A 25,121-nucleotide genomic window follows, 5' to 3' on the forward strand; every position below is an offset into this window, starting at 1 on the left:
ATTGCCTCAATGATAAAAAAAAATAGAAAAATCTACTATATCTATTAAATGTTTTTTTGTTCAATTTAATCTTATGCTATTAAATTTGGAGATAAAAGGGAAAAAATATAGAACGTGATTGTTAGACTTTTTTTTCATAATTTTGATCAGATTCCTTCATTTGAGTACCAAACTAATTATCTCAATTGAAATAAAAGCTCGAACTTATCAAAGAGTTTGCTCAGAAGCGTAATGCTTCTAAGGCATGGCTATACAAAAAGTTTTTCTAGCATGCTTGGGAACATTTTGTAAAACTTATTATTCGATTTCACTCTTCAAGATAAATTTTCTTAAAATTTTTGAAAGCTCAATAAAAAAAAATCATTCAAAATGTTTCTCATATTTCGCCAAATAAAACTTTTCATTATTCACTTCAAAATGATTACTTTACGTCATTTACAAAAATCAAATCCATAATTTCGGTCTCAATGTATGTTTTCAACAACTTTTTACTGTGAATCTATCATGTGATCTATACATGGTTTTTTTTTATAGATGAAAATGTCAAATTCCATTTATAGTTAAATAAATGATCCGATCGATATTAATTTTTGCCCATAAAAAAGTAAGATCTAATTCGAACCTTTTTTTTTTTTTGCTAAGAAAGTGAGATCTGACTAAATCCATATTTATTTTGCCACTAAAAAAGTGAAATCTGATCTTTTCTATACATAAAAAATGATTGTATGTGAATTACGTGTTGATTTTTAAGCTAAAAAGAGGTCGAAATCTTGAGTTGTGACCAAATTTTGCTAACTTTAATTTTTCAGAAATGTCTTTTTTTTGGTGTTTTTTGAAAAATTTTACTGTAACAGAGTTTTAATAATATATTTTAGAAAATATTTTGGGATATTTAAGAGTAGAAGAATTTTTAGAATATATTTTGGGATATTTTTTAAACAGTAAAAAATTTAGAGTACTTTTTAAAAATTTTAATAGTATTTAAAAAATTAGTTTTTGAAAAATTCTTAAATCCAAACAGAGCCGTAAATTTAATATTTTAAAAGTGAATGATGAAAAATTCATTTAACGAATTATGATAACGTTTTGAACAATTTTTCCCTAAAAAATGTTCAAGGCACTTTCAATAAAAATAATTATGCTTAAAAATATTCATTTACGTAGAAAGAATAAGCATCCATAGAAAGAAATCAATCTAGCGATAATAAAATCATACGGGGGAGGGAGTGTAAGCGAGGGGTCTCGGGTTCGAGTCCTCCCGCTTACACTAAATATATATATATATATATATATATATATCATACCGCGCAATCACAGCATGTTTAGCGATCCTTTTAATTCTCTCTTACAGTAATTTAATTTGGTGAGTCAGTGGTGCGTCAAAAGTTGGACCAGTGGTGCCAATAGCAAATGTCTCCTATAAAACGAAAACCAACATAATTGTTTTTTATGGACTGGGATTAATTGCCCAATTAAAAATTTGATTATTTGGCTGCGGAACGTTAAGGAGAAGCAAAGGTGAAAAGGAAAGGTGGGAAGAGGGGAAAAGGCGTGCCCACGAATAATGAATAGTACACTATAACGCTTAAACAAAACAAAGGGACCAAAGCGGATAAAGTGCAATATTTGTCACCACTCCCAGCAGCGCAGTTGTCTTTGTTGCTACTCATTTTTCATTATAAACTAATCTCCCATAATAGCTAAGTAATCCGGTCCCGTCCCATAATGCTTCTTTTCATCATTTTCTTAATTCCCAATGATTGAGATAATCCATGTTGAATTTCTTGGGGCTTACTCTATGGATCGCTTTGCGGTCCGAGTAATTCCATAATTTGACCATTCACTTGCTCACAAGTGGATCCCAAAGTACTTTACTTTTACGTGCGTAAACCATGTACCCACGAGCACAATAACTGCTGCTACTATAGATTAAAAGTCATAAGGTTTGTTTGGATAAAAGGTTTGTTTGCATGATTTATTTGAGATAATTACTGTAGTACTTTTTGTGATGTGATGTATGTGAGATAAAAAAGTGATTGGGAAGATAAAAAGATGGTTGAATTTTGTGATGTAAATTTTTTTATTTGAAATCAAGCCAATCCAAACAAACTCACTAGTGTTTTTGGATTGTAAATTATTTGAAATATTTTTACTGTAACATTTTTTTTGTGATGTGATGTATGTGAGATAAAAAGGTAATTGAAAAGATAAAAAGTTGTATTGAAAATTGTAATGTTGATGTAAAAAGTTGTAAATCAAACCATTAATTAATCCTACCTGTACTATAATTCGTGACCAAGTTCATCAAAAAATATATATAAAAAAAAACAACTCAATCCACATTTCATAAGCTACATTAGTCAAAATGTAAATATCTATATGCTACTACTTCATTGCCATCTCACCATGATAGACGCCATGTCTCGCGATGCTCGCTATGAAATGCCATATCCGGACTATTTTCTACCTAACCCAAAAAAAAAAAAAAAAAAAAGCCTAATGTAAAAACGGAAATTTCTTGACTGCGTAACAAGGGAAATTTCTAGTTATACGAACGGCTTTACTGGATTCTTACTTGAGTCATTCAATACGAATACTAACTCCCATAGTTTTTATACAAGTTTCTTGATTTTTTTTTTGGTACTCGTTACCGTCTACTTTCATTGCTACTCTAATCTATTTTAAGGATGTGACCCAACTGGATCAAGAGAATCAACGGAAACTGAATTACCATCAAATCATACAAATGTGCTATGCATCCATATGAATCTAAAAAAAGTCGCATTAGTAGACCATATGAATGTATCACGCACTCAAATGAATATAAAAGAAGCCACATTAGTGTACAGTAAATATGGTAACCAACCACTCTAGTGATAGTCGATTCAGCGGAGATTTTCGACAGTTTTGAGAGTCACAAGAAACAAGACTCTGTCGTCTTCGGCTGACCTTAGCTGGAAAATAATTGTATAGATGCAATTTGAAGTAGCTGGATCACGTACGCTATCAGTTCGTAATATGAATTGACGTCTAACTAATAATGGTACGCGAATGCTGATTTATCCTTTTTGGTCAAGTTCAAGTAACGTGCATGATCTGGATCGGGGACAAATAAACATGGGTACGGGCAAGATGATGATAGTCTCGCGTGTTTGTGAGGGATAAACATTGCATATGGATTCCAAAAAAAAAAAACATTGCATATGTCTGGAAATCTAAACACGTACATTTGTCTTGCAAAATGACGGCTATCGGGTTTGCTTGGATTGCGGTTTATTTGTCAAAATATATTTGTTTATATCATCATTACAATTTTCAACATACTTTTTTATCTTTCCAATTACCTTTTTATCTCACATGCATCACATCACAAAAAGTGTTACAGTAAAAATATCTCTAATAATTTCTGATCTAGTTAATTTACCTATATTTTTACTTTTATTTCTAATATAAACAATAGAATTACTTTTTTTTTCATCATCTTGTACTGACCTGATGAAAATTAGACACTAAAACACAGACACGGTCTTATAAAGTTCCTTCCTTCCTTTTATTTCTCTCTTTTTTCGTTCATTCGTTCCCCGTCTTTATTATTTTTTAATATATATATATATATATATATGATGGCAGGCTGCACGTTGCGTGAGCAAACTATCAGGAAATGTTGTACGTAGAAGGGTTGACAAAATTTAACTATCAAATGCCAACTCCCGTAGATGTCTTTTTTTTTTTTTTTTTCAACAAATGGCAATATCATTATATATATTAACATTTAATAATACAATGATTAGTTACAAAAAGGGGCAACAGCCCTCTTATCTTTCCTAGCTGCTTTTATCAACCAGCTTGGGAAATCATTTACCCGGTCGATGTCATTAACTAGCTTTGTTGCAAAATATGCTAGCATATGACTTGCTACATTAGACGTTCTAGGTACAAAAGATATTGTGCGATACTCAAAGCCTTGTGTTAGATCCTCAATGTCCTCTAGAATGGTTGCTAGAATACCATCCTGCACATTGTTGCTTCTAATTTGGTCCGTAGCTGTTTTGTAGTCTGATAGGATTGCAATTTCCCTCCAGCCTGCTTCTCTTGCCATTTGGAGACCCAATCTAATGGTTAAAGTTTCTTCCATTAGAACTGTTAGAAGAATTAGATCCTATTCGAATTTTTTTATCAAAATAAAATTATTTAATGCATGCCGCTCGAGGGTATAAATTAGATATACAACATAAATTGTAAAGCGTTTGCATTTTTTTTTTTTAAAGAAAACAATTTCAACATTAAGCATAACCTTATCTTTGGATTTTTGATTTGTGTTAGCATTCTAATAGGGAATTTACTAGCATAAGCCATGCAAATGTGTATGAATGAATTAAAACAAGGTTGACCACCGTAATTAACTTAGAAGACCCCATTAGCCAACCGTGGCCTTGAGCTGTTGTACCATGTGTATAAAGAGTAGATCATTTTACAAGTTTAGAAAACTTAGTATAGGGCGGCTTTTTTTGACCCAACAAAAAAAAAAAGAGGAAAATATAAGGCAGGGTGGCTTGATAAAACTGCAAATTGAAGTCTGAAATTTAAAGATTGAAATTTAATCATTAAACTTTTGATTTGCTGAATTTATATAGTCAATTCTATTTGATTAACCAGCTAAATTACACATGAAATATTTTATTTCATGTGTATTTTGTAGTTAAATAGTAATATTATATTTTAAGTTTATATGATATTAATTTCTTGAATATTACTTTTTGACAGTAATGAACTACTTGCAAGTATGGAAAATGTGTTTTTTTGTGTGTTGTGTCTGTGTGAAAGAATGGTGTTTTGAGTGTGACATATTTTGTATGTTTGACTAAGAAATTATGATCTGTATGGATTAGGTGTTTTTAAAATTTTTTTTTTTAGTCCGTTTGAATTAGGTATTTTTGAAATGTATTTTGGAATTGGAACATTTTTTTAAAATTTGTTGAAATTTCCTACAACAACCATCCACCAACCTATCCCCTCCTCCTTTCTCTACTGACACCGCCCCCTCCCCCTCCTTCCCTCCCTCCCCTTCTTATCGAACTTTCCCTTAATCTTCACACATAAGCTTTCTATACCATAAGAATAAGTCTAATCATCAAAGAAGACGTGCTTACAACGAAGTCTATTATGTACATATTTCATCCAAATACTAGTAATAGTTTATAACGCGGTAGTTGTCCTAATCCAATTTGAATTTTCAAGTCTATCGTACTTGATTAAAAACATCTAATTGATTCAATTTGATTAATTTTAGCTTTTTCTTTTTTCCTTTTTTTTATGAAGCAGCATATAATAGCTAAAGTAAAGAATCCTCAGTACAGAACTTTATAATCATAATAGCAGACTCTTCATCCCAAAAAACTTATATTTGGATAGCTCAATTATGCCAAATAATATTTGATTTGTATCGTGAGCACATTTTTCAATTTGGAAAAAAAAAAATTTGCCTCACAAATCCCAATCACCTTTTTATCTTCCCAACCACCTTTTTATCTCACATACATCACATCACAAAAGTGCTACAGTAAATATCTCAAATAAATCATCCAAATAAACTCTTATCCAAACAAACTCAATATATTTTTTTATAGTTTCAATCACATTTTTATGTCAAGTATATCATATCACAAAAAATGCTTCAGTATTTTATTGTTTAAAATAATACTCTATCCAAACAATACTGAAATGTATTAGTGCCTATATATTGAAAGAAGCAAAAAAATGCTGGAAGTAAGTAGTTCTCCTTGGTAACACAGAGAGATAAAAATAAAAATAAGTTTGCTGTTGATATGTGAGTTTCATTTCAACTGAACTACCATACCATTTCGACTTTTGATTTGGTTAAGAGTCTAAAATGTCACTACTAGAAGTTTAGGAAGAGCCCAAGACCAAGACCAGACTCGAGTAAACCAATAGTACAATGCCAAAAACGGTCATAAAATTCAAAAAAATTCAAAAACGAGGCGGGCCTTTGAGAAATTGCATGCTATGAGATTCAAATCAGATGCTAGGGATTTAGAGGAAAGAGACGAGAGAGACAGAGAGAGAGAGAGGGTCTGGCGTCAAAATGTGCAGAGCCAAAAATATTTCCCCCACAGCAAAACGCACCCTCACCTCACCATCTCACGCACAAACTTTTCGAAAACTTTGAAATTTGAACAGCTTCAGCTATACCACCACCCCCTCCTCCTTATAAACCCGCGCCTACTCTTTCCTCGTCTTCTTTTCTTCTACTGCTCTCTCTCTTTCTCTCTCCCATAAGCTCTAGCCCACAAACAGTAAAGCTCTGATTTGGGCATTTTCTTCACGTCCTGATTGTAAGCTCCTCCAACTCTTGTTTCTTTACATTCAATTCAATTGTGATTCCTCTGTGCATTTTACGTAGGACATTATTGCATCTTATTTGCCATTTTACGCTCGGAAGAATTTTTTTTTTTCGCTTGATTTACGCAGGTTCTTTTAAGATCTTATTTCCCATTTTGGCTTCTGTTGTTGATGAATCTTCAGATATTGAGCTTTTAGCTTGAGGCAATAAGCTCAAATGTTTATCGGTTTTGGTTTTACAAATCTGGTCATAATGAAGTCCTAATATAGAATCTTCTTGTAGCATTTGAAACTTAATAGACGGTTCTTTAAATTTTGTTTTTAACTGCTTTATTTGCTTAAGATTGATTTTGTTGATTGGAGTTTTGAATTATATTCATTTGTGCATGAAACCCAGTAAAAATCTATTCAATTTGCTCAAGATAATCATTCTTCTGAGGAATTCTTCCTCACCCCCTTGCTCAAGTTTGGATTTTTATAGCTAAATCTAATTAAACATTAGCTGTTTGATTGTTGTACCCAGATATATGGACTCTTTGCCTGATGCTGTTGTTCAATTTATCTTGTCCCATATCAATAATGCCAAAGATGTGGCATCTTGCGCTTGTGTGTCCCAGCGATGGAAGTATTCAATTCCCTATTTTCGGAGTCTTTACTTCCCTCGCAACATTTTTGATAACCTCAAATGTGGGCTGACCCCGGATTTGGTTGTGTCGGGGATGGTTTCATCCATTGATCGGTTAGAAGACCTTGTTGTCTACTGCCCTTTTACCAGTCTTGGCCTTGCTTCTTGGCTACTGCACCAAGGGCCATTCCTTCGGAACCTGGAGCTGCGTATGGACAACATCATTGATCATCAGTCTTGTGTTGATATCCCTTCCAAGTTGGACTGCATTAGGGCTGCGTCAAATTTGGAGTCCTTGAAGCTCTGGGGAGTCTTAATGATTCATTCTCCAAAGTGGGACACATTTCATAGGCTAAAAAATCTTGAAATAGTAGGTGCTAGGATGGAAGATCCCGCACTATCTGCTGCCCTACGAGCTTGTCCCTCTTTAACCAATCTCTCTCTCCTTGGTTGTGAGGGATTGGGGTCCGTATCAATTGAATTGGCTTTTCTGCAGCAATGCAAGCTTGACTTCTATGGCTTGGGTAATTGCTCGATTTCTATCACTTCTCCTAGGCTCGAACTACTTGAAGTTCAGGGCTGTAGCTGGATTAGAGTCAGAGAAACACAATGCTTGAGAGATCTCACCATTGCAAATAATTCAGGTATTTGTCATGTTATTTTAAGCCAATTCTTTGCCCAAAAAATTTTCTTTATGGAGTTTGTTATGTTCACCAATCATGGCTTGTTTCGTGCCAGGTCGAGTATACATAGTGGATTTTGGAAAACTTGTGGCCCTCGAGTCATTGTCTATGAGAGGAGTGCAGTGGTGCTGGAATGCTATAAGTACAATGCTGCAATTGGCCAGTGAGGTGAAGCACCTCTATATGAAGGTAGAATTTACGGGTGATTTTGATGCCCTATTGCCCTTTCCGGAGGTTGATTTGGTTGACTTCTTCAATAGCCACCCCAAGCTGCTAACCTTTGACATACATGGTGCCATGTTTGCTGCTCTTTGCCAGAAGAACAGCCTAAAAAATGTGAGCATGAACTAAGAACTCTCTCTTGGTTGGTGATTGATGTTTAATTAGGCATATAGTCACTGTTCGGGGGTCATGTTGTTTTTCCTTTTCTTGGCAGGTGGACTCAAGGTTTGTGATTCCTTGCCTGGAGAAGCTTGTAATCACAATCAGATCTCCCTTAAATGCTGAGCAGAAAATGAGTACCCTGGAATCCTTGTTGCGGTATGCAAGGAACTTAAGAAAGATGACCATAAAGATTCTTCAGATGAAGAGCAGCCACAGCAGTGCAGATGATTTCTTTGAGGATATTTGTAAATTCAGATACATCAACCGGAGAATTGTTTCAATTGAATAACCATCACTTTGACAGGAAAAAAATTTCCCTCATTTTTCTAATTTGATGTTGTAATTTGCATTGACAGATGCATTGTCAACCCTGACTTTCTTCGCTATTCTTTCATAGTGTCAATCCAAATTTTTTTAACTCTTCTTTGAATTCTACTTGGAGTGATGTTCCTTTTTTGGATCATTCAGTGATGCATTTTGAATAGTAATGGACATGCAGGCACACCTTATCTTGAACTGAATAGAAAATTCAATTGCAACAATTCTTTTTGACTTGCAACCCCTCTGAGCATAGCAGTACCTCAAGTTTTGGATATTTTGCCAATTAACAGGAGTATCTCCTGGGATATTTTGGAGCAAAAGATGGACGCATTATGTTATACAATGATTTCTATGATTGTAGCAGCTTCTGGAAAATACACAGACAAGGTGTCTCCTCAATTGGGAAGTCATCAGGTACTAGAACCGAGCAATGGCTTATTAGTTAGCTCCCACGCTCTAAAGAATACATGTTTTAAAAAATAAAATATTAAATTTATTCAATTTATTCAATATTATAAATTAAATAAAGAGATAAATACATTTAAAAAAATTTAAATTATACATTATCTAATACAATAAACACTTATTCAATTATGTATTCAAACAATATATTTAAAAGTATTTAAGCATTTAATAAGTGCTTTTTATCAAAAACTTTATTAATGAATTACTTCAATAAGTTACTGCAATCTGAATCCTTTTTTTTTTTTTTTTTTTGATGATCTGCAACCTGAATCCTAAAACTAGTAAGTGCAATATATGCCTAAAAGATGAGACAAGAACTTGAAACAGTTCATGTAAAGAACCTTAACTATTTCTGCAGTTTACTGCCAAAGTAATGGATGAGGTAGATTACTGCAGTTTGGACTGCATTTTTCTACCCAAAATTCTTACGACGAATATATTTTCTCATCACTTTTTTGCCTAACATGCATCAAATTGCTACAGTCACTTGAAGGCGTGAATTACTAATAGTATACTTGAAGTATTTGTTCAGCACTACTCATAAAGCAGACTTAAAAAGATTCATTCAATAAATCTCACTATCACGGAAGCAGAAATAAAACAAAGAGTAGCTGAATAAGGAACCAATTCATAGACAGTAAAATAAACCATACAGCTGAAGCACTAATAAGCAAGAAGACGAGTAGGAAAAGCTCATCATGAGAAAACAAATAGCAGCACATCAGCGAGCCAAAAACATTTGGGGGGCAACGGACGAAGAAATATACTATCCGAACATGGCATGTTAAATTAATTTCTCGTATCTCTAACAGTAATAGTTGGGTGATCAGTATTATACCAAAAATTTCATTCTACATAACTTGGATAAAGAACAAAGGCAATCGAAAAGGGGGAAAAAGAACATTAAGCTCAATTTGCTATCAAGGACTAAAATCAGATTAACGAAGCCTAAATTAGTTTTTTCTTCTGGAAAAATCTCTTCAAATACATTATCTGTGCCACTGAAACTGAAATGCAGACGCCCAAGGACATGATACTGAACCAGGCCACCCTGGCATTTGTTGTTTCACTAACCGATCGCATCTCTGCTTCTCTGAAAAGAAAAAGAAATTAGTGATCAATAACCAATGAAAGAGAACAGAAAAGAAAAGATACGACCATTAAGCACAAGAACTAATGGACCATTTACAACTCAATACACACTGTACCTGGACTTGAGATATATTAAATTTTCGTGAATGGCCTCCACTGCTCCTTCAAGCTTTCGTAGCTCAAGCTCAACACCCTAATATGGCCAAAGAAAAAAAGCAGTTAGCCAGAACACTACCATAACTCTTACTAAAATCAGAACATGCTTCCACATTGCTACCTAGGGTAATCATTCAAACCACAGATAAAAGTAGGCCTCTATTTTTTCCCAAACAAAGCAGCAATATCAAGGTGGTGGTCTAACAGGTTTGAATTTTCCCAAAAAAAAAAAGAAGATAATCGAAATGCATTTTACCAAAAATAAATGAAATTTGAATTTGAAGTACATGATATTTTTCATAACCAGAGTTATAACTACTAGACCATTGAACGGATTCTTTTTACTAAAGAAGGGAAGTTAGACAAGTCAATCCCCAGACTTTATAGATAGAGGATGATACATCCGTGGAGAAGAAACAACAATTGATGAATGGCTTGCATGCTAAAAAACAGTAGTAACTGAAGTTTGGGGAAATGCATGACAGCAAAGCGTACATAAACTTCAACTTCGCACCTCAATTTTCTCTTTCCTGGCAACAGAGTCCCAGTCCTTTGCTGCAATTCCAGTCTTCCAATCGATATTGATGCTTACATCCCCTTTTACTGAATTATGTTCAACTAGCCAAAAACATGCAAGATAGTTGCCAGCTTCGGTAGTTGTAAATGCAAACTGACCATGTGTTACATTCTCTGAGTGATGAACGGTATTCCCATAAGGTGATGTTACCTGCATGAACATATCGAGTTTTTCACTGAACTATTAAGCAAGGAAGGAACACCACTAAAGATGGGCTCTACCAGATAAAGAAAAAATATGCATGCAAGAAAGAAAAGCGTCTCAGAACATTGTGGTTCCACCACATGATGCATCAATTGACACCTTCCTTCTTCTTGCATAAATTTCAAAGGTCAATAGCAAGAATCAAGATTATAAAAAGGTAGCAGATCCATGCCTTTGGCTCACACAGGCTGATCAACAAATTGTTTCAGATTAGGCATATTAGTAATAAACACTAAGCAGGAAGAATCCCAACCAACCACTTTGTCAGCTGCCAAGAGAAACATATCCTAACTGCTCTACCCATACCATACACTATCCTTTCTATAACACAAAAGCCCTAAACTTCAAAAAATCTTTTCAAATAATATAGTGCAAGGAGGCATTTCTGCTTGTTTTGGAAATCAGTTCATATTACAATGCTTCTTGATATCAATTATTAAGTATTGACAATCTACCCACTGTACTAATTTTTGAAAAATACCAAGTATACAACTTCATTAAACTTTTGTTCTCAGAAGGGTGGCTACTACGTTAGAATTATTAATATTGATGAAGTTTAAGAGAAGATCTAGCACTATGGCAAAGTAACTCTTATCAGTAACTAGTCTAAAATTTGTCCTAAACATCATAGCCTTTTCCCCTCCGGGAAGAAGGCTTTGGACATCAATCCTCTACACACATCATATTGACAGGAGCCTTGTGCCATGAATATGCCCTTCAGTTGCACATTCACCGAATCACAATACGTACCAGAAATCTTCTCCCACTCTCTCTCTTCGTCAGTTCATTATTCGTAGTCCTGATCCTAAAGCTATGAGCCCACAATAACTCCAAACACATCTATAGACTTTAAATTCATGTAATTCCATTTCCTAACTTTTCTCCAACCCTGATATTACCTTGTCATATAGAAAAAATAAAAATGAACATAATGAACATAGAACAATCTCTATATAGTGGGAAAATATTGCAACTTTCTTGGCCATCTTAAATATCTGGTATAAACAGAGCCTAATTTCTCTAATAAACAGTTAATAAAAATAAAAATGTACAAAATAAAAGTTGTAATATTAATTTAAAGAAATGGTAAAATTGATTAAACCCTAGGATATGAAATATATATATATATATATACCTTGGTGGAAATAGTTGGAGTGGGATGGGAATGATCATCGGAAATTACGACATAATCGGCTAAAACGACGACGTTGTTGTGGATTTCCTCCGATACGCACTTGGTACCAGACGCCGGTAAGCTCAACCATACGGCTCCGACCTTCTCCGATAAGCATAACAGCGATAACAGCGCCGAGAGCACTAATCCCCTGTGGACGTTAGCTCTTCTCCCCATTACTCCCTCCTTGTCAGAATTCGTGTTGTGGAGACTGGAGATATATCAATCGGATCTTCAGAACTGGATCTTGTCCCCTCTGATTGGCATTCGGGGCGGGGGGTATTTTCGTTTTTTTCCTGTTACTGTTTCTTCGGGAATAATATTTGGAAATTTTTTAATTTAGTTTTAGGTAGAAAAGATGTTAATTGGGCCAATATGGTACGAACGCTGAAGAATTAGTGTCGAATGGCCATGGGCCTGTCTTCTTTAATCAACTATCAATTGAGGCCCAAACTGAGCTTCAAAGATTTTCCTATTTCAGTTTCTTTGGTAGCTTTAATTTAATTTAATTTATTTTATTTTTCTGACAAAAACAACTGTCAAAGAAACAAATTAATATAGAATTAGGTCTTTAGACAAACATCTTTCCTTTTGCTTGTTCAAAATTTTGACTACTTATTTTTAAGTTCGTTTAAAAGGCCATATCTTCGTGATAAAGCAGCTAAGATTTATAGGAACAACTTTGAATATATTATTAATGCGATTAATATATATTGATTAGGAATTTTAAATTAATGTCATAAATCGGCAAGATGGGCGTTTCTGCTAAAACACAATCAAGTTCGGAGTTCGGAGTTCGGACCAACCTTAAAAGGTTAGTATCATAAGTTAAAATATGCAATATCACGCATCTCAAGTCTTTTCCACTTTGCTATCTTCTTTATTTATTTTAAAAATATAAAATGCAAATCAAATGCAATTGTTTGGATTGTAGTTTTTTGCAGAAAATTCTTTACGTTTCCTGTGAACATATTTTAAAATTATTTTATATATATATATATATATCAAATTATTACAATATATTCATGATTTTTACCTTTTCTGCGGTTTCATCACTCCCAGGTTTCAACGAGAGAGGGGCAGGGACGGTCAGTTAATAGCTAAAATTTGGCCAACAAAATTTGTAAGATCTAGATTTTAATATGTGTGGAATCCACAAAATATTATACTAGTGTTACTCGCTGTTGGTCTCGTGTGACATCGTATACAAATACTGTTATACCGTGTGCAAAATGCACACAAGTTTCCGAAACGGTTGCACTGACAACAGTTCCAGGCCCGGGTCGGGTTTCAATGGTCATAATGGAACACTCTTGCCAGCCAATGCCTAATTTTGTTGGCTGCCAGAGATGTGTGGGCTATGAGTCATAAATGGGCAGAGTCAACATCATCTTATTCCAATCGAACAAATGCTTGCTGGTGCTAGATTTCTAACTTGTTGGTAATTTCAATTTTGACAAATGATGCTCCTACTGGCCCACCCTACCAGCAGTAATCTAGATTCCCCAACTATGAAAGGGATAATCTTACCCAAATCCATAGAAAAAGGAAAAATGTAGCTACATGGAAAAGATGCAGAAAAGGATACGCCAACCAATTTGCACGTATTTTCTTCTTCAGAATCAGTCCTAATGAACCTATCTCCTTGTAACACTTGCAATTTTTCCTTCTGTTAAAAGGCATACACTTCTTTGGTTTTTTATTTCTTTACTTTCCTCAATGATAGTAGAATGGTGGGGCATATTCTAATTTACAGTAAATCTTGTTGTAAACGGTGCAGTACATAGGTAGAAAAGAATTAACTAAGCTATATCCAATTCAATCATGCACTTAAAAATTAGAAAAAAAAAAGTTGTTTTGATATCTAAACTTTGACACATGAGTGATTTTAGTTCCTAAACTTTGCATAAAAGTAAATCTAGTATCCAATCTTTCAACTTTTAAACATATTTAGTACTCTTGAGCTATTTTTTCCAAATTGTAACCGGAAAGAATCATGTGATAATCACAGTTTAGACAATTATTGTATAAAAAATACCAAAAAATAGTCCTCAGACTTGGTGCTACAATAAAATTTAGTCCTCAGACTTGGTGCTTAGTGTCAAAAAGATATTTTATCTTAATTTTTTGGCATTCTTTATAAAATAGTCGCCGAACATGCGACTATCACATGACTCTTTTCAGTAGAAATTTGGGAAAAAATTATTAAGGATACTAAATATGCTCAAAAGTTGAAAGAATGGGTACCAAATTTGCTTTTGTTCAAAGTTTGGGGACTAAAAACGCTCATGTATCAAAATTTGGATACCAAAACTGCATTTTTCTCTAAAAATTTCACTTATTTGTGTCCTCAGAAGAAGGGAAAAATAATCTGTAATTGCAAGTATGATGTACTTTCTGCAGCATTGCAATAAACGTTCAAATTGTCAAAAAGGGCAATCTTACAATAGGAGCAGAAATGAGATAAGAACCCAAAATAATGGCATGAGATAGCGTACCGTTGGAAAGTGATCTTTCTGTTCAATTTTCTCCACACAGACAAAGTCATGTGGCTGTAAGTATAGTGGTAGTATTGGATGCGGCCCTTAATATATATGATTCTCTTTCCACTCACTCACTGCTCACCTTTTCTCCTCAGGTAAAACCAAGCCAGCCATCAACAGGGCCATCACCGGTTGATCATCTCCGCCCCTGATTCAAGGAATGGAAGCTCTGATTTATCAGTTCACAATTCTCTCCGATGAGGCTCTTCAAGACAAGAACTTTGATCCATCTACAATAGAAGATCTCATGAGGCTCTTCGAACTGGAGTCCTACAAGGCCTGGGCGGCCATGGAGCTTGAACAGGAAAAAGAAGTGCAAGAAGCTGAGAGTTGCGTGGAAGAAGCTGAGGAATATCTTGACTCTGTCATGGAGAGTGCCATGGAGGAATTTCGTCGGTTCGAGGAGGAAATGAACAGGGCTTGCCAGGCTGAATATGATAGCTTAGTTAATGTGGCTGAAAGTGCAAGGAAGATGGGAAGGTCTTTGGAAAAAGCAGCTACAAATGCTTCCAAGAAGTATATTGAAGCTGCAATGAACTCAGCTACTGCATCAATGAAATCAGCGATGAAAGCCCTTTCTTCTAAATATAAAAAGGTTCATCCATCTTAGGTCAATTATCATTTTCTCTGCTCCCTGTTAATTGTTGGTGGCTTTTGGACTTTCCAGCGACAATACACTAGTACCTGGCTAGATCCCTTTCAATGGATCTAAGAATTGGTTTGATTGTGCTCCTGACATTGGTAATAATCTTACTGATATCATGATTTACAGTCTGTTTTGTCATCATCTGATAAAAGATGCTCCAGTAGAAGGATATTAACTCCTTTGAATATTTGAATATTTCTGGGTATTTTCGTCCATTGAATCTACTTGGCTATTAGGATTAGTGAACCTGTAAACTGTTTATTACCCAGTGGGAAAGAAAGCAAGTGGTAGAGAAAACCTTTTATTGCTTAAATGTGTGATCTTATGTTTTCACTCGGCGACAGAAGTTTGTCATGGCTAATGAAGAAAGTCTTCACCTCAAAGTTCCTGAAGTGCTTGTTGATGCTCAAATTTAGAATTTGGGTCACAATTCCCAGGTCCTTTTATGTCTAGAAAGTTTACAATCTCTCTGATTTTATTTGTTTCACAATAATGTAAGAGGATCTAAACCTATAATTTATCCCAAGATAATCACTCTGAATAAAGAAAGCTCTAAATCGTCTGTTTCAAGCAATGATCACTTGTCGCAGTCCCAAGTTCAGCATGGTTGCGATGATCCTATATTTGATTCCAGTTAGTGCTCAATCTTCCCGTGAAATTTGCATTTGGCATGGTTGCTATCTTTGTCTATGCTTTTTCTCAGAAGAATTACCGAGGAGCGACATCTTTTGCTCTCTACCCTCCTTTTTACTTGGTGTCTCCACTGAAGAGAATTAACCATGCACCCTAAAAGCCTCCTTCTAGTTGGCAGCTAAGACCGATTCTGAAGCAGTGAATGTTGGACTTCCAGAGCCTTCCTAATCTGCATGGAAAATTATGAGTATCTTGTTTGATTCTGGTTCACAATTGAACCTTGGAAGAAATATATATCCAGACATAGAAGCTCATTCAATGTATGTTTCTTGAGAAAGAACAATGATCATTTCATTGAGCTTGATGGAAATCTGCATAAATGACAGTGATTACATGCATCAGATACTGCAATACATCAAGATGATGGCAATTAGGATTAGTCTTGTATATGGATTCAAATTTATGCAAAAGCATCATAATGGTTGATGCTTGCTTTCTGAGAACGACTTGGGATTATGGTCAGATTGCAGATACTATTGTCACTTGCACAAATGATGAGTGCATCCACCATAAGTTCTTTAAGTGGTTAACACCAGAGCAGGACCCAGCACTGAAATTGCTTTCGTAACTGGCCAAGTACAGCAAGAATTTTTCACATCCCAACAAGAAGTGATCTGTAATTCGCTTGACAACAAGAAAAGGAGATGAGTTAGTGGCAGTGTTTTCCATACATATGTCTGTGACTCAATATGGATGTTTGGATATCAAATTTCGATAGTAAATTTTTTCAAATAATATTTTGCTTGCATCATAAACACATTTTTTAATCCACTTTTTTATTTCACATACATCACATTACAAAAAGTACTACAGTAATTATTCCAAATAATATTTCAAACAATACTCTATCCAAACAAAAAATTTTAAAATATTATTTTACTTGTATCATAAATATATTCTTTATTTAATATACATCATATCACAAAAAAATGTTATAGTAATTATTTTGAATAGGTTGTTTTGCTAAATTAGGCAAGGGTCTCCCTTTAGACAATGGTCTTCAGAAAAAGAAAAAGAAGGGCCGATTTGGTGCACAGAATCCAAAAACGATTTACAAAGCAGGGCAATCGTCAGGAGCAATTTTTCTTCATCTTCATTATTAGAAAGCTGTAGTTGATTATCGATCCGTGAATATTTTGTGAAATAGTTTGAGACAATTTTTATCTTCTGCAAATAATTCGCAACAAAATTTTCATGCAACTTCACCTGGGAACTGATTGGCCTATCAAGAAGGCCCAAAAGAGCCACAACTGGGTCGTGTAAACAGTTGCGCACTCCCAAACTTAAATGCGAAATGTTATCCAACGGCCCAACAAGAAGGTCCCAAAAATCACAAAATCGTTACTAAACGAGAAATCACGGCCATTCATTTCTCGGGAGGGATGAGGATTAAGATGGCCCACTAAAACTCTCAGAGTCCTTTGTTGTTTAGCAACCCGGGCAGCCCCGTGTACACATTTTATCACAATTCACTCAAACCAAAAACCCTTTTGTTTCGTTCACTCCCAAATCACTCTTCAATCACACACTTCCTCTCTCTTTCTCCGTCTCGCTTGTATATCATCCTCTTCCAGTCTTCCTTCACAGCAAGCAAGGAACTTCCACATCTCTCTCCAATCTCTCAAGCCATGTCTGAGGTGCTTTTCTTTTCAAAATTTTTCAGTAATTTTGCAATAACTCGCTTAATTTCTCCTTGTTAATCGCAGAGCAGATAATTGCATATAATTCAATCGAGTGGGAGTAGGAAGCTAGTAAATCAGTTGCTCGAGTTTTATGGGTTTTTTTTTCCGGTGTTTTCGTTCCGAGTTTTGTCTATATTATTATTTATTTTATTTTGTCGATGACTATAGATTAAATTAAGTAGTCAATAATTAATATATTGATTACTTTACCTTTTTTGAAAATTTTTTTACCTGAATTTTGCAGGAGGTTAAAGATGCTCCCGCACCGCCAAAGGTTATTGATGCTCCAGCTTCCCCAGAGGTTGTAGATGCTCCAGCACCGTCGAAGGCTAAGGATGCTCCTTCACCAGCAGCTGGTACTCGCTCGTTCTATCCGTATTTTTATTCCTGAAGTCACATATACGTGTCCTTCGTGTGTGTTTTATTTATGTTCATAATTGATTCATATCGGAGCCGGGAGATAAAGTGTATAAGGTTGTGAAGGTTATAGTCAACTCGTTTGCAACTTCCGGCAGTTGCCATTAGGGGAAGAATTGTTAGATTTCCGCTATTTGCTTTTTACTTTTTTGTCAATTGCCATTCAGCTTAATTTGTCGAAAAGGTGCGCCATTTGGCAGTCATTTTCAAGGTTTGGATGCAAGATTGTGTGCTCTTTCAGGTTGTGAGTTGATTTAGATCAAATGGTTATACTTGTCAAATTTGTCCCTAGCTGCAATATGCCTTACAACGAGACTTCCAGATGTAGTGAAATTGTTGTCCATTGGTCAACTCCTGGTTTATTTTCCCATTGAGAAATGGACGGTGTCAAGTAGTATTATGATTGACTGGGTATGATGACCATCGAAGGCCAAGTTTGGTGGTATCACCAGATGATGTCAGCATGATCATCTGAAGCATATCATTCAGTTTTGGGAAAGCTTTGGTTGCTTAGAAAGTAAGAACTGTTGGAAGACCTTGATCTGCTTTGCAACATGTCGATGGTTCTTCTTAGAAACCTAAAAGCTTTAGTAACATGTTGGTGATGGGAAGTGAGTCAACACTGAACAGCAATCTGAGATGAGAATTCTGAAATTCAGCTGCTTATTGTTTGTTTCTAGGAACTTTGAGGGGATCTAGATAGTAATACATTTGTGCACACATATTTCCTAGTCATATCCATCTATGAGATCTGGGACCTACAAAACAACAGTGGAAAAGAGTACAAAGAGTTCTCGTAGTGCGTTAGGGCCACCATAATTTTGTAACATTTCAATGTAAAGCAATGGTGACAATAGCAGGCAATAAGGTTTTTCTTTTTTATCTTTAAAAATGAAAAGAAAAAACGCGTTCATAAGGTGTAACTCTTTTCAAAATAATTCTGCACATGAGAACAGACTGAGGTTTCATCTTCTAGTGGCATGTAACTTTCTTTGTGTTACAGTTGTCTGTTCCTTAATTGGCATTCCATCACCGTTCTAAATGTGAAAAGTGTGATGGATGCATGGAAGGATGAGACAAGATGTAGCATTCCAAGCTAATTATAAGTTTGATATCTCTCTCTCTCTCTCTCTCTCTCGCAAGAGGGGAGAGGAGGTGGTGGGCCAAGCAGTCTGCTACATGTGGCTTGCTGCTGTTTGCTTTTGAAAGTGATTTAACATTTTATCCAACCAGTTTTCTAAGCTATATGTCCATTTGAGGGTTTATCTTGCACTTTCTGCTAAATTCTGATATCTTCAATCTCTAAATTTAAATCATCTCTGAAGAAAATTATGTATTCTCTTCCCCCCCCCCCCCCCAAAAAAAAATCAGAAGAAAAGGCTGGTGCCATGGAGAATAAACGTAGTTCTGAATCAACCTCTGTGGAGACACAATCAGAACAGAGTTCTACAACCTCTGCAGCTGGAGTGCCGCTACAAAATCCTTTCGATTTCTCTGCAATGACGGGCCTACTAAATGTAATTCTTTTCGGCATGTCTTTTTGAGTTGAATAGTAATTGTATCATTACATGTTGAGTGCACCATAGCTTGACACTCTTCTTGTCAGTTGCTAAACAAACTTATTTTTTAATAATTCATGGAAAATGACAATGAAATTGACATCCACATTAAGGTCAATGTGTGGCTGGAATCTGAAACCTGGAACTTTCATTATGGGAAACATATATTGAGGATGGATCTGGTTGCTTTTTAACATAGAATTTTATTCTGGGTACCCAGTTAAAACATTTTTTAAGTGCACTGACTTGGATATCTTCCAAATATGCTTTAAATATTCTTGTGTAACATTTGATTTATGTCCTTATGGCTCATGGTGACATATCCATGGTGCTGTTTTGACTCCCAAGTACTAAGTTATGGATGTTTTTGATGATGTTTGTAAGAAAAAAATTCTAAACATGTTTACCCATGCCTTTCTCTCTGATGGTTGGCTTTGTCTCTGTTGTCCAGTCCTGAATTTTTGTTTTTCCTACTACATTACATGTCATGGTAGCTATTCTCTTGTAAATCCAATCTATACAGAAGAAATTGCTGACTACTTAGTTTTCAGTTGAAAATGAACATAGGGCTCAAGTCATACCCTGTATCTTCATTTTAATTTATGAGGCTGTTGTCTCTCTATGAAGTGTTCAATCATGATATGAGTTTGGCTTCTTATTCTGTCTGTCTATCTATCCTTCAATGGTTGATAGATTTTCAGGCTTCTCTTTTCATCAAGTTGTAGTATTTCATTTTGTAGCACTATACAGATTTGTCTGTGGATACAAAACTCTTTTAGCTTTTTCCCTGGAATGAACATTCTGTGACTTGTCAATAAGGTTCACAACCTACCTATCTAGTTTTCCTCATACGTTATATTACTGCATCAGCAATTGTAAATGGTAAATGTAGTTATTTAATATTGCTTTCTGAAACCCCGGTAATGTGACAACTATAGGACCCGAGCATCAAAGAATTAGCCGAACAGATTGCAAAGGACCCTTCTTTTAATCAAATGGCAGAGCAGCTTCAGAAGACCTTTCAGGGTGCGTCAGTGGATGAGGGTACCCCTCAGTTTGATACACAGCAATACTACACTACAATGCAGCAAGTTATGCAAAATCCACAATTTATGACAATGGCTGAGCGGCTTGGCAATGCTTTAATGCAGGTTTGTGCCAATTTACTTTATGTTGGTGCTTCATGAATATATGTTTATAGGAAGAACAGCATTAAAATAGAGTATGCTCTACAATGGACCTGATTCTGACATTTCATTTACTATTGCTGTTTTATGGAATATGAATTCAGGATCCATCTATGTCCGGCATGCTTGAGAATTTGACCAATCCAGTTCACAAAGACCAGCTTGAAGAACGAATGTCACGCATCAAGGAGGATCCTTCTTTGAAGCCTATTTTGGATGAGATAGAGACAGGAGGTCCAGCTGCAATGATGAGGTCTTATACTTGGTCTTTATGACTTTTGCCATCATCCGTGGAATCTTATATTCAATAAATATCGTGTAATTATTTTATGTAATGCCAAGACTAGAAATGTTGTTGATTTGGCTCTTTTTACCCTTTTTTTGAAAGCCTATTCATCTGACTAAGAGATCCATATACGAAATAGTGTGTAAACCTTTCTTGAAAGCTTGTTGCTATATTAACAACAACAGGGCTTAAGGGCATAAGGACTATTTCTGAGCAGTAATGTCTGAAAACTACAGTTTGGCATTTTGCTTTCCATTTACTGGCTTGGAGCTCTTTTGCATCGTGGGGTCACTGCATTTCTTGGCATTTAAAGTACTGAATTTGTTCCTGTTGTACAGGTATTGGAATGATAAGGAGGTTCTACAGAAGTTGGGTGAAGCAATGGGTTTTGCTGTTGCTGGAGAACCAGGTTCCTCTGCTGACAATGCAGAGCCAGATGAAGCAGAGGAAGCAAATGAAGATGAATCTATTGTTCATCATACTGCTAGTATTGGTGATGTAGACGTAAGACAAAGTTTATTTTTATTTTCTTAGTGAAGAAACTACTGGATATTTTAGGAACTCGTCAATTTTTGTCTCTATCTTTGTGACTAGATCTCTCAATGCTCATTTTGATCTTAATCTTTGAGGTGCAGAAGCTCGTAATTCTACTATTTTTAACATGTTTTTATTTGATATAAGTAATTTATAAAACTATAATTAGTTTTCTTTATGAAATTTCTAGCGTTTGAAGAACGCACTTGCTGCGGGTGCTGATAAAGATGAAGAAGATTCAGAAGGAAGAACAGCATTGCATTTTGCTTGTGGTTATGGAGAGGTAAAAGTTTTAAAAAGATCCAAGTGGTAATTCTGTAACTTCTCTATTGTTGCATGTCACCAGCATACTCTGCTGACTGGATGTGTTTGTTTGAGCTTTAGATAACTCTTGTGAGCAGAATATTTAGCTGAATCTGCAGTCTAGATATAAGAACTAATTCTATGTGCTGTATGGTGTATGGATGCTTGCTCATAAATCACTATTGGTTGTAGCCTAGTCTATGGGTGTACTTGTTTTGAAAATATACAATCTTGTAACGGAAGTTTATAGGAACTTATTGTATTGAAGGTCATGGTGGGAAGAAGGGGAAATGGATATTAACTGGGTATCTTTGGAATTTGGAATCACATAATGATCACACCAAAAGCACACCTCTTGCTTTACATGGTTAGATGCTACGTAATGTGTATTCAGTTTCGTCCTGAAGATTTTGTCTCTTCTTGGTGAGCTCCATGGTCATTTATCATTTTGTTTCAGGTACCCATTGTGGTGTGATTGTGTCGTTGTCCTAGTTCGCCTTTAGTTGTGCTGAATAACTAAAGTTTATGACTTACTATTCTGATTTATTTCTGTGAAGTAGATATGCGGTTGTTATAGTCAAAATGATTTGTTTATGTCGGTTTTTTTGACATTCTTCAAGATTGTATTGCTTCCCTGTTTTGGCTACAAAATGTAAAGCCAAAATCTCTCTCACAAATGGATTTTCTTCCTTTCATGAACTCTTCAAATTTCTTTTAGTTCAAGAGTTTGTTTATTAATATTATGTGTTTAACGATTTCATCATCTTTATGTTTCTTAGGGCATCCTTCTGATATAATTCTTTACCTTCTTAACGTGTCTCTTGATGCAAGTCCTGTTAGACTCATGAAGAAACTTTAAATTTTTTTTGTTTAACTGTGCAGGTGAAGTGTGCACAAGTTCTTCTCGAGGCTGGTGCAAAGGTGGATGCTTTGGATAAGAATAAGAACACTGCTCTTCATTATGCAGCAGGTTATGGCAGGAAAGAGTGTGTTCAACTCCTGCTGGAGCATGGAGCTGCTGTGTAAGCATAGTCCATCTAGTTTACAATCTGCTGCTGCTTTTAATTTCTGTCAAGCTAGCTTAATCCCAATTCTTTCATTTCACAGCACTCTCCAAAACTTGGATGGAAAGACTCCCATTGATGTTGCTAAACTGAATAACCAGCATGAGGTACTTAAGCTGCTCGAGAAGGATGCTTTTCTATAAACTTGGAATATAGACGTGAGGTACTTGAGCTTTTCCGTCTATCAGGGTGTGATTGTGTTAGCCCTATGTATTTTGAGAGGCTGTCGTCCCGACTTCATGTAATTTTTCCATTTGCTTCTGTATGATCATTATTTTTACCGTTTCCTCCACATATTACGCACATAATTGATAGTATCTGGGGTACTTAATATCTTGTCCGCTTCCTTTTATGTGGTCGGCAAATAGCACCTGAGCCGTTGGGTGTGATATCTGGAAAAATGCTGAAAATAGGCTGCTCCTGTGCAGTGTATTGTGAATTTTAGGCATGTGGTCATCAAAGGCTTTGCTTGTACTACTATTTTTCTCCTGCATCCAAATGGGGATGGCGAGAAAATGCAATAATATCACGTATCATAGCTTAATTTAACTTCGATTTCTGCATTGGCAAGACGCGGAATTTCTGCTTTGCCTCTTTGCCCTGCACAGGCTGCATTTCTACAGTCCTAAAACAATACCCAAAAGGAAAGGCAAATGATAAAATGATAAAAGTGTGGAGGAGGATGCATTTCTGCAATCTGAACGATACGCGAAAGGAAAGGCATATATGATACAATAACACGAGTATGAAAGGGGATTCGAATGTTCCCGATCCTTTAAATGAACTTTCAACTACGGTCTAAATAAAATATCCACTGGTTACTATTTATGATTTACTTTTCCACCGAAAGCCAATGGCGTAAAAGTGGGTCATATATTATGTTTTGTAACAGATGACTATTTATTGCAATTTTCTCATAAAAAACGATTATGATTAAAAAGAGGTAATTATATGCCCTGCATCATAGTGAGAGCTCGGCATGTGCATAGCCCATAAATTCATTTTTGACAGAGCACCTAGGAGCTAGGGCTCCCTTCTTTTTTTTTTTTTTTTTTTTTTTAGGAATTAAATAGGTGACTTGGGCACTTTGAACGGGTTGAAATTGGTAATAGATATAAGTGAATCAACCTATTTATATTTATTTAATTAGATGGATATAAATTGATAAGTCAAAAAATGAGTTGGATAACCCAATTATTCATTTATAACTCATTTATTTTACTTTTTTGTAAACTGATTTAAATTCATTTTTGCAAACTAAATTATCAATTTATACCACTCTTTGCGCACATCATTCGTTTTAAATATTTGCTTATAATGCTCAATAATCCTAATTACCAATTTTTTTCCATCCGTGCCCTATGTCGCAAAATTACATATTATTTAATAATTGAACAATAAGAATATAAAAATTTGAACTAAGTAATATGAAAGTTAACATAAAAACTTAATCCAAAAACTTTGAACTTCTAGCATTTTTTTCCATGTGTAAATTTAAAATTTTATTTTGGAAAGGTAGGAAAGAAGGTTAAAACTTGTGATAAATTGGTAATGTTGAAAAATGAGCAAGTTAACAAACTATGAGAATATAAAATGATAAGATAAAACCAATAAATAATAATAATAATGAAACAAAAGTAATTAATATCATGCCAAAATGAAGAATCTGAAAAAAAAAAGTAGGATATCTATCTGTGTCAAAAATGCATCAAATATTTGTTAATGTTGAAAAATAAAACAATTCATTGTATACAAGGTTTCAACAATGTTAATGCATAAAAGTCTCCAACAATGAGTTCAATAATCAAACGCAGGCCTCAAATTTCTTTTAAATAGGTGGGGGAAGAGAGAAGGCTTGGTGAGAACAATTTTAAATGGGTTAATTGGGTTTGGTGGATTATTCAATCCATTTATATCCATATACAAAAATTTAAAATACCAATATCCAACTATTCACGGGCTGGTATGGGTAAATTTAGTTAAATGGATTTGTTTGTCATATATAATTAGAGTAAATCTTATATACACTGACAGTGTATACACTGTCCCCGTTGGATTCATGACATGTGTGTAAAGAATTTCAAATTCAAATTTTGCTTAGTTGTTGGAAAGATTAATCCATATAATTATAGCTATACCCTTTTTAAAGTGGAAGATTTTGAGCCA

At 35.0% G+C, this 25,121-nt stretch overlaps 4 protein-coding genes across 5 annotated transcripts; 3 read left to right on the forward strand and 1 right to left on the reverse strand.

The window, feature by feature from the left end:
• The first annotated feature begins 6,052 nt into the window (after nt 1-6,052).
• Nucleotides 6,053-8,580, forward strand: LOC113731850 (F-box protein At1g10780-like). 2 transcript variants are annotated; one of them, XM_027257322.2, is made up of 4 exons: nt 6,053-6,353; nt 6,884-7,629; nt 7,724-8,004; nt 8,105-8,580. In XM_027257322.2, exons 2-4 carry the CDS (start codon nt 6,888-6,890, stop codon nt 8,339-8,341), a joined length of 1,260 nt encoding a protein of 419 aa, XP_027113123.1. In that variant the 5' UTR covers nt 6,053-6,353; nt 6,884-6,887; the 3' UTR covers nt 8,342-8,580. The 2 variants fall into 2 exon arrangements, with proteins under 2 accessions (XP_027113123.1, XP_027113124.1); XM_027257323.2 differs by lacking the exon at nt 6,053-6,353 and having other exon boundaries at nt 6,730-7,629.
• A 1,022-nt stretch (nt 8,581-9,602) lies between these two features.
• LOC113731851 (transmembrane emp24 domain-containing protein p24delta3) lies at nt 9,603-12,356 on the reverse strand. The gene is made up of 4 exons (XM_027257324.2): nt 12,003-12,356; nt 10,601-10,813; nt 10,047-10,123; nt 9,603-9,931 (listed from the first exon to the last, which is right to left on the reverse strand). Exons 1-4 carry the CDS (start codon nt 12,216-12,218, stop codon nt 9,787-9,789), a joined length of 651 nt encoding a protein of 216 aa, XP_027113125.1. The 5' UTR covers nt 12,219-12,356; the 3' UTR covers nt 9,603-9,786.
• A 2,124-nt stretch (nt 12,357-14,480) lies between these two features.
• LOC113731852 (uncharacterized) lies at nt 14,481-15,613 on the forward strand. The gene is made up of 2 exons (XM_027257325.2): nt 14,481-14,595; nt 14,680-15,613. Exon 2 carries the CDS (start codon nt 14,745-14,747, stop codon nt 15,192-15,194), a length of 450 nt encoding a protein of 149 aa, XP_027113126.1. The 5' UTR covers nt 14,481-14,595; nt 14,680-14,744; the 3' UTR covers nt 15,195-15,613.
• A 1,757-nt stretch (nt 15,614-17,370) lies between these two features.
• Nucleotides 17,371-23,504, forward strand: LOC113731853 (ankyrin repeat domain-containing protein 2B). The gene is made up of 9 exons (XM_027257326.2): nt 17,371-17,560; nt 17,850-17,961; nt 19,394-19,539; nt 20,520-20,732; nt 20,873-21,021; nt 21,393-21,558; nt 21,779-21,871; nt 22,774-22,913; nt 22,999-23,504. The coding sequence occupies exons 1-9, from the start codon at nt 17,552-17,554 to the stop codon at nt 23,096-23,098; spliced, it is 1,128 nt and encodes a 375-aa protein (XP_027113127.1). The 5' UTR covers nt 17,371-17,551; the 3' UTR covers nt 23,099-23,504.
• Nucleotides 23,505-25,121: the final 1,617 nt, after the last annotated feature.

Source organism: Coffea arabica, chromosome 2e (assembly GCF_036785885.1).
Source record: "Coffea arabica cultivar ET-39 chromosome 2e, Coffea Arabica ET-39 HiFi, whole genome shotgun sequence".
Taxonomy (NCBI): Eukaryota; Viridiplantae; Streptophyta; class Magnoliopsida; order Gentianales; family Rubiaceae; genus Coffea; species Coffea arabica.

Coding starts and splice junctions, on each gene's coding strand:
- LOC113731850 (XM_027257322.2), top strand. CDS start 6,888: ATGGACTCTTTGCCTGATGCTGTTGTTCAATTTATCTTGTCCCATATC. Junction 7,630..7,723: donor CACCATTGCAAATAATTCAG/GTATTTGTCATG, acceptor GTTTCGTGCCAG/GTCGAGTATACATAGTGGAT. Junction 8,005..8,104: donor AGAAGAACAGCCTAAAAAAT/GTGAGCATGAAC, acceptor TTTTCTTGGCAG/GTGGACTCAAGGTTTGTGAT.
- LOC113731851 (XM_027257324.2), bottom strand. CDS start 12,218: ATGGGGAGAAGAGCTAACGTCCACAGGGGATTAGTGCTCTCGGCGCTG. Junction 10,124..10,600: donor CCAGGAAAGAGAAAATTGAG/GTGCGAAGTTGA, acceptor TGGCCATATTAG/GGTGTTGAGCTTGAGCTACG. Junction 9,932..10,046: donor TTAATATATCTCAAGTCCAG/GTACAGTGTGTA, acceptor TTTTCTTTTCAG/AGAAGCAGAGATGCGATCGG.
- LOC113731852 (XM_027257325.2), top strand. CDS start 14,745: ATGGAAGCTCTGATTTATCAGTTCACAATTCTCTCCGATGAGGCTCTT.
- LOC113731853 (XM_027257326.2), top strand. Junction 21,022..21,392: donor GGTCCAGCTGCAATGATGAG/GTCTTATACTTG, acceptor CCTGTTGTACAG/GTATTGGAATGATAAGGAGG. Junction 22,914..22,998: donor CTGGAGCATGGAGCTGCTGT/GTAAGCATAGTC, acceptor TTCATTTCACAG/CACTCTCCAAAACTTGGATG.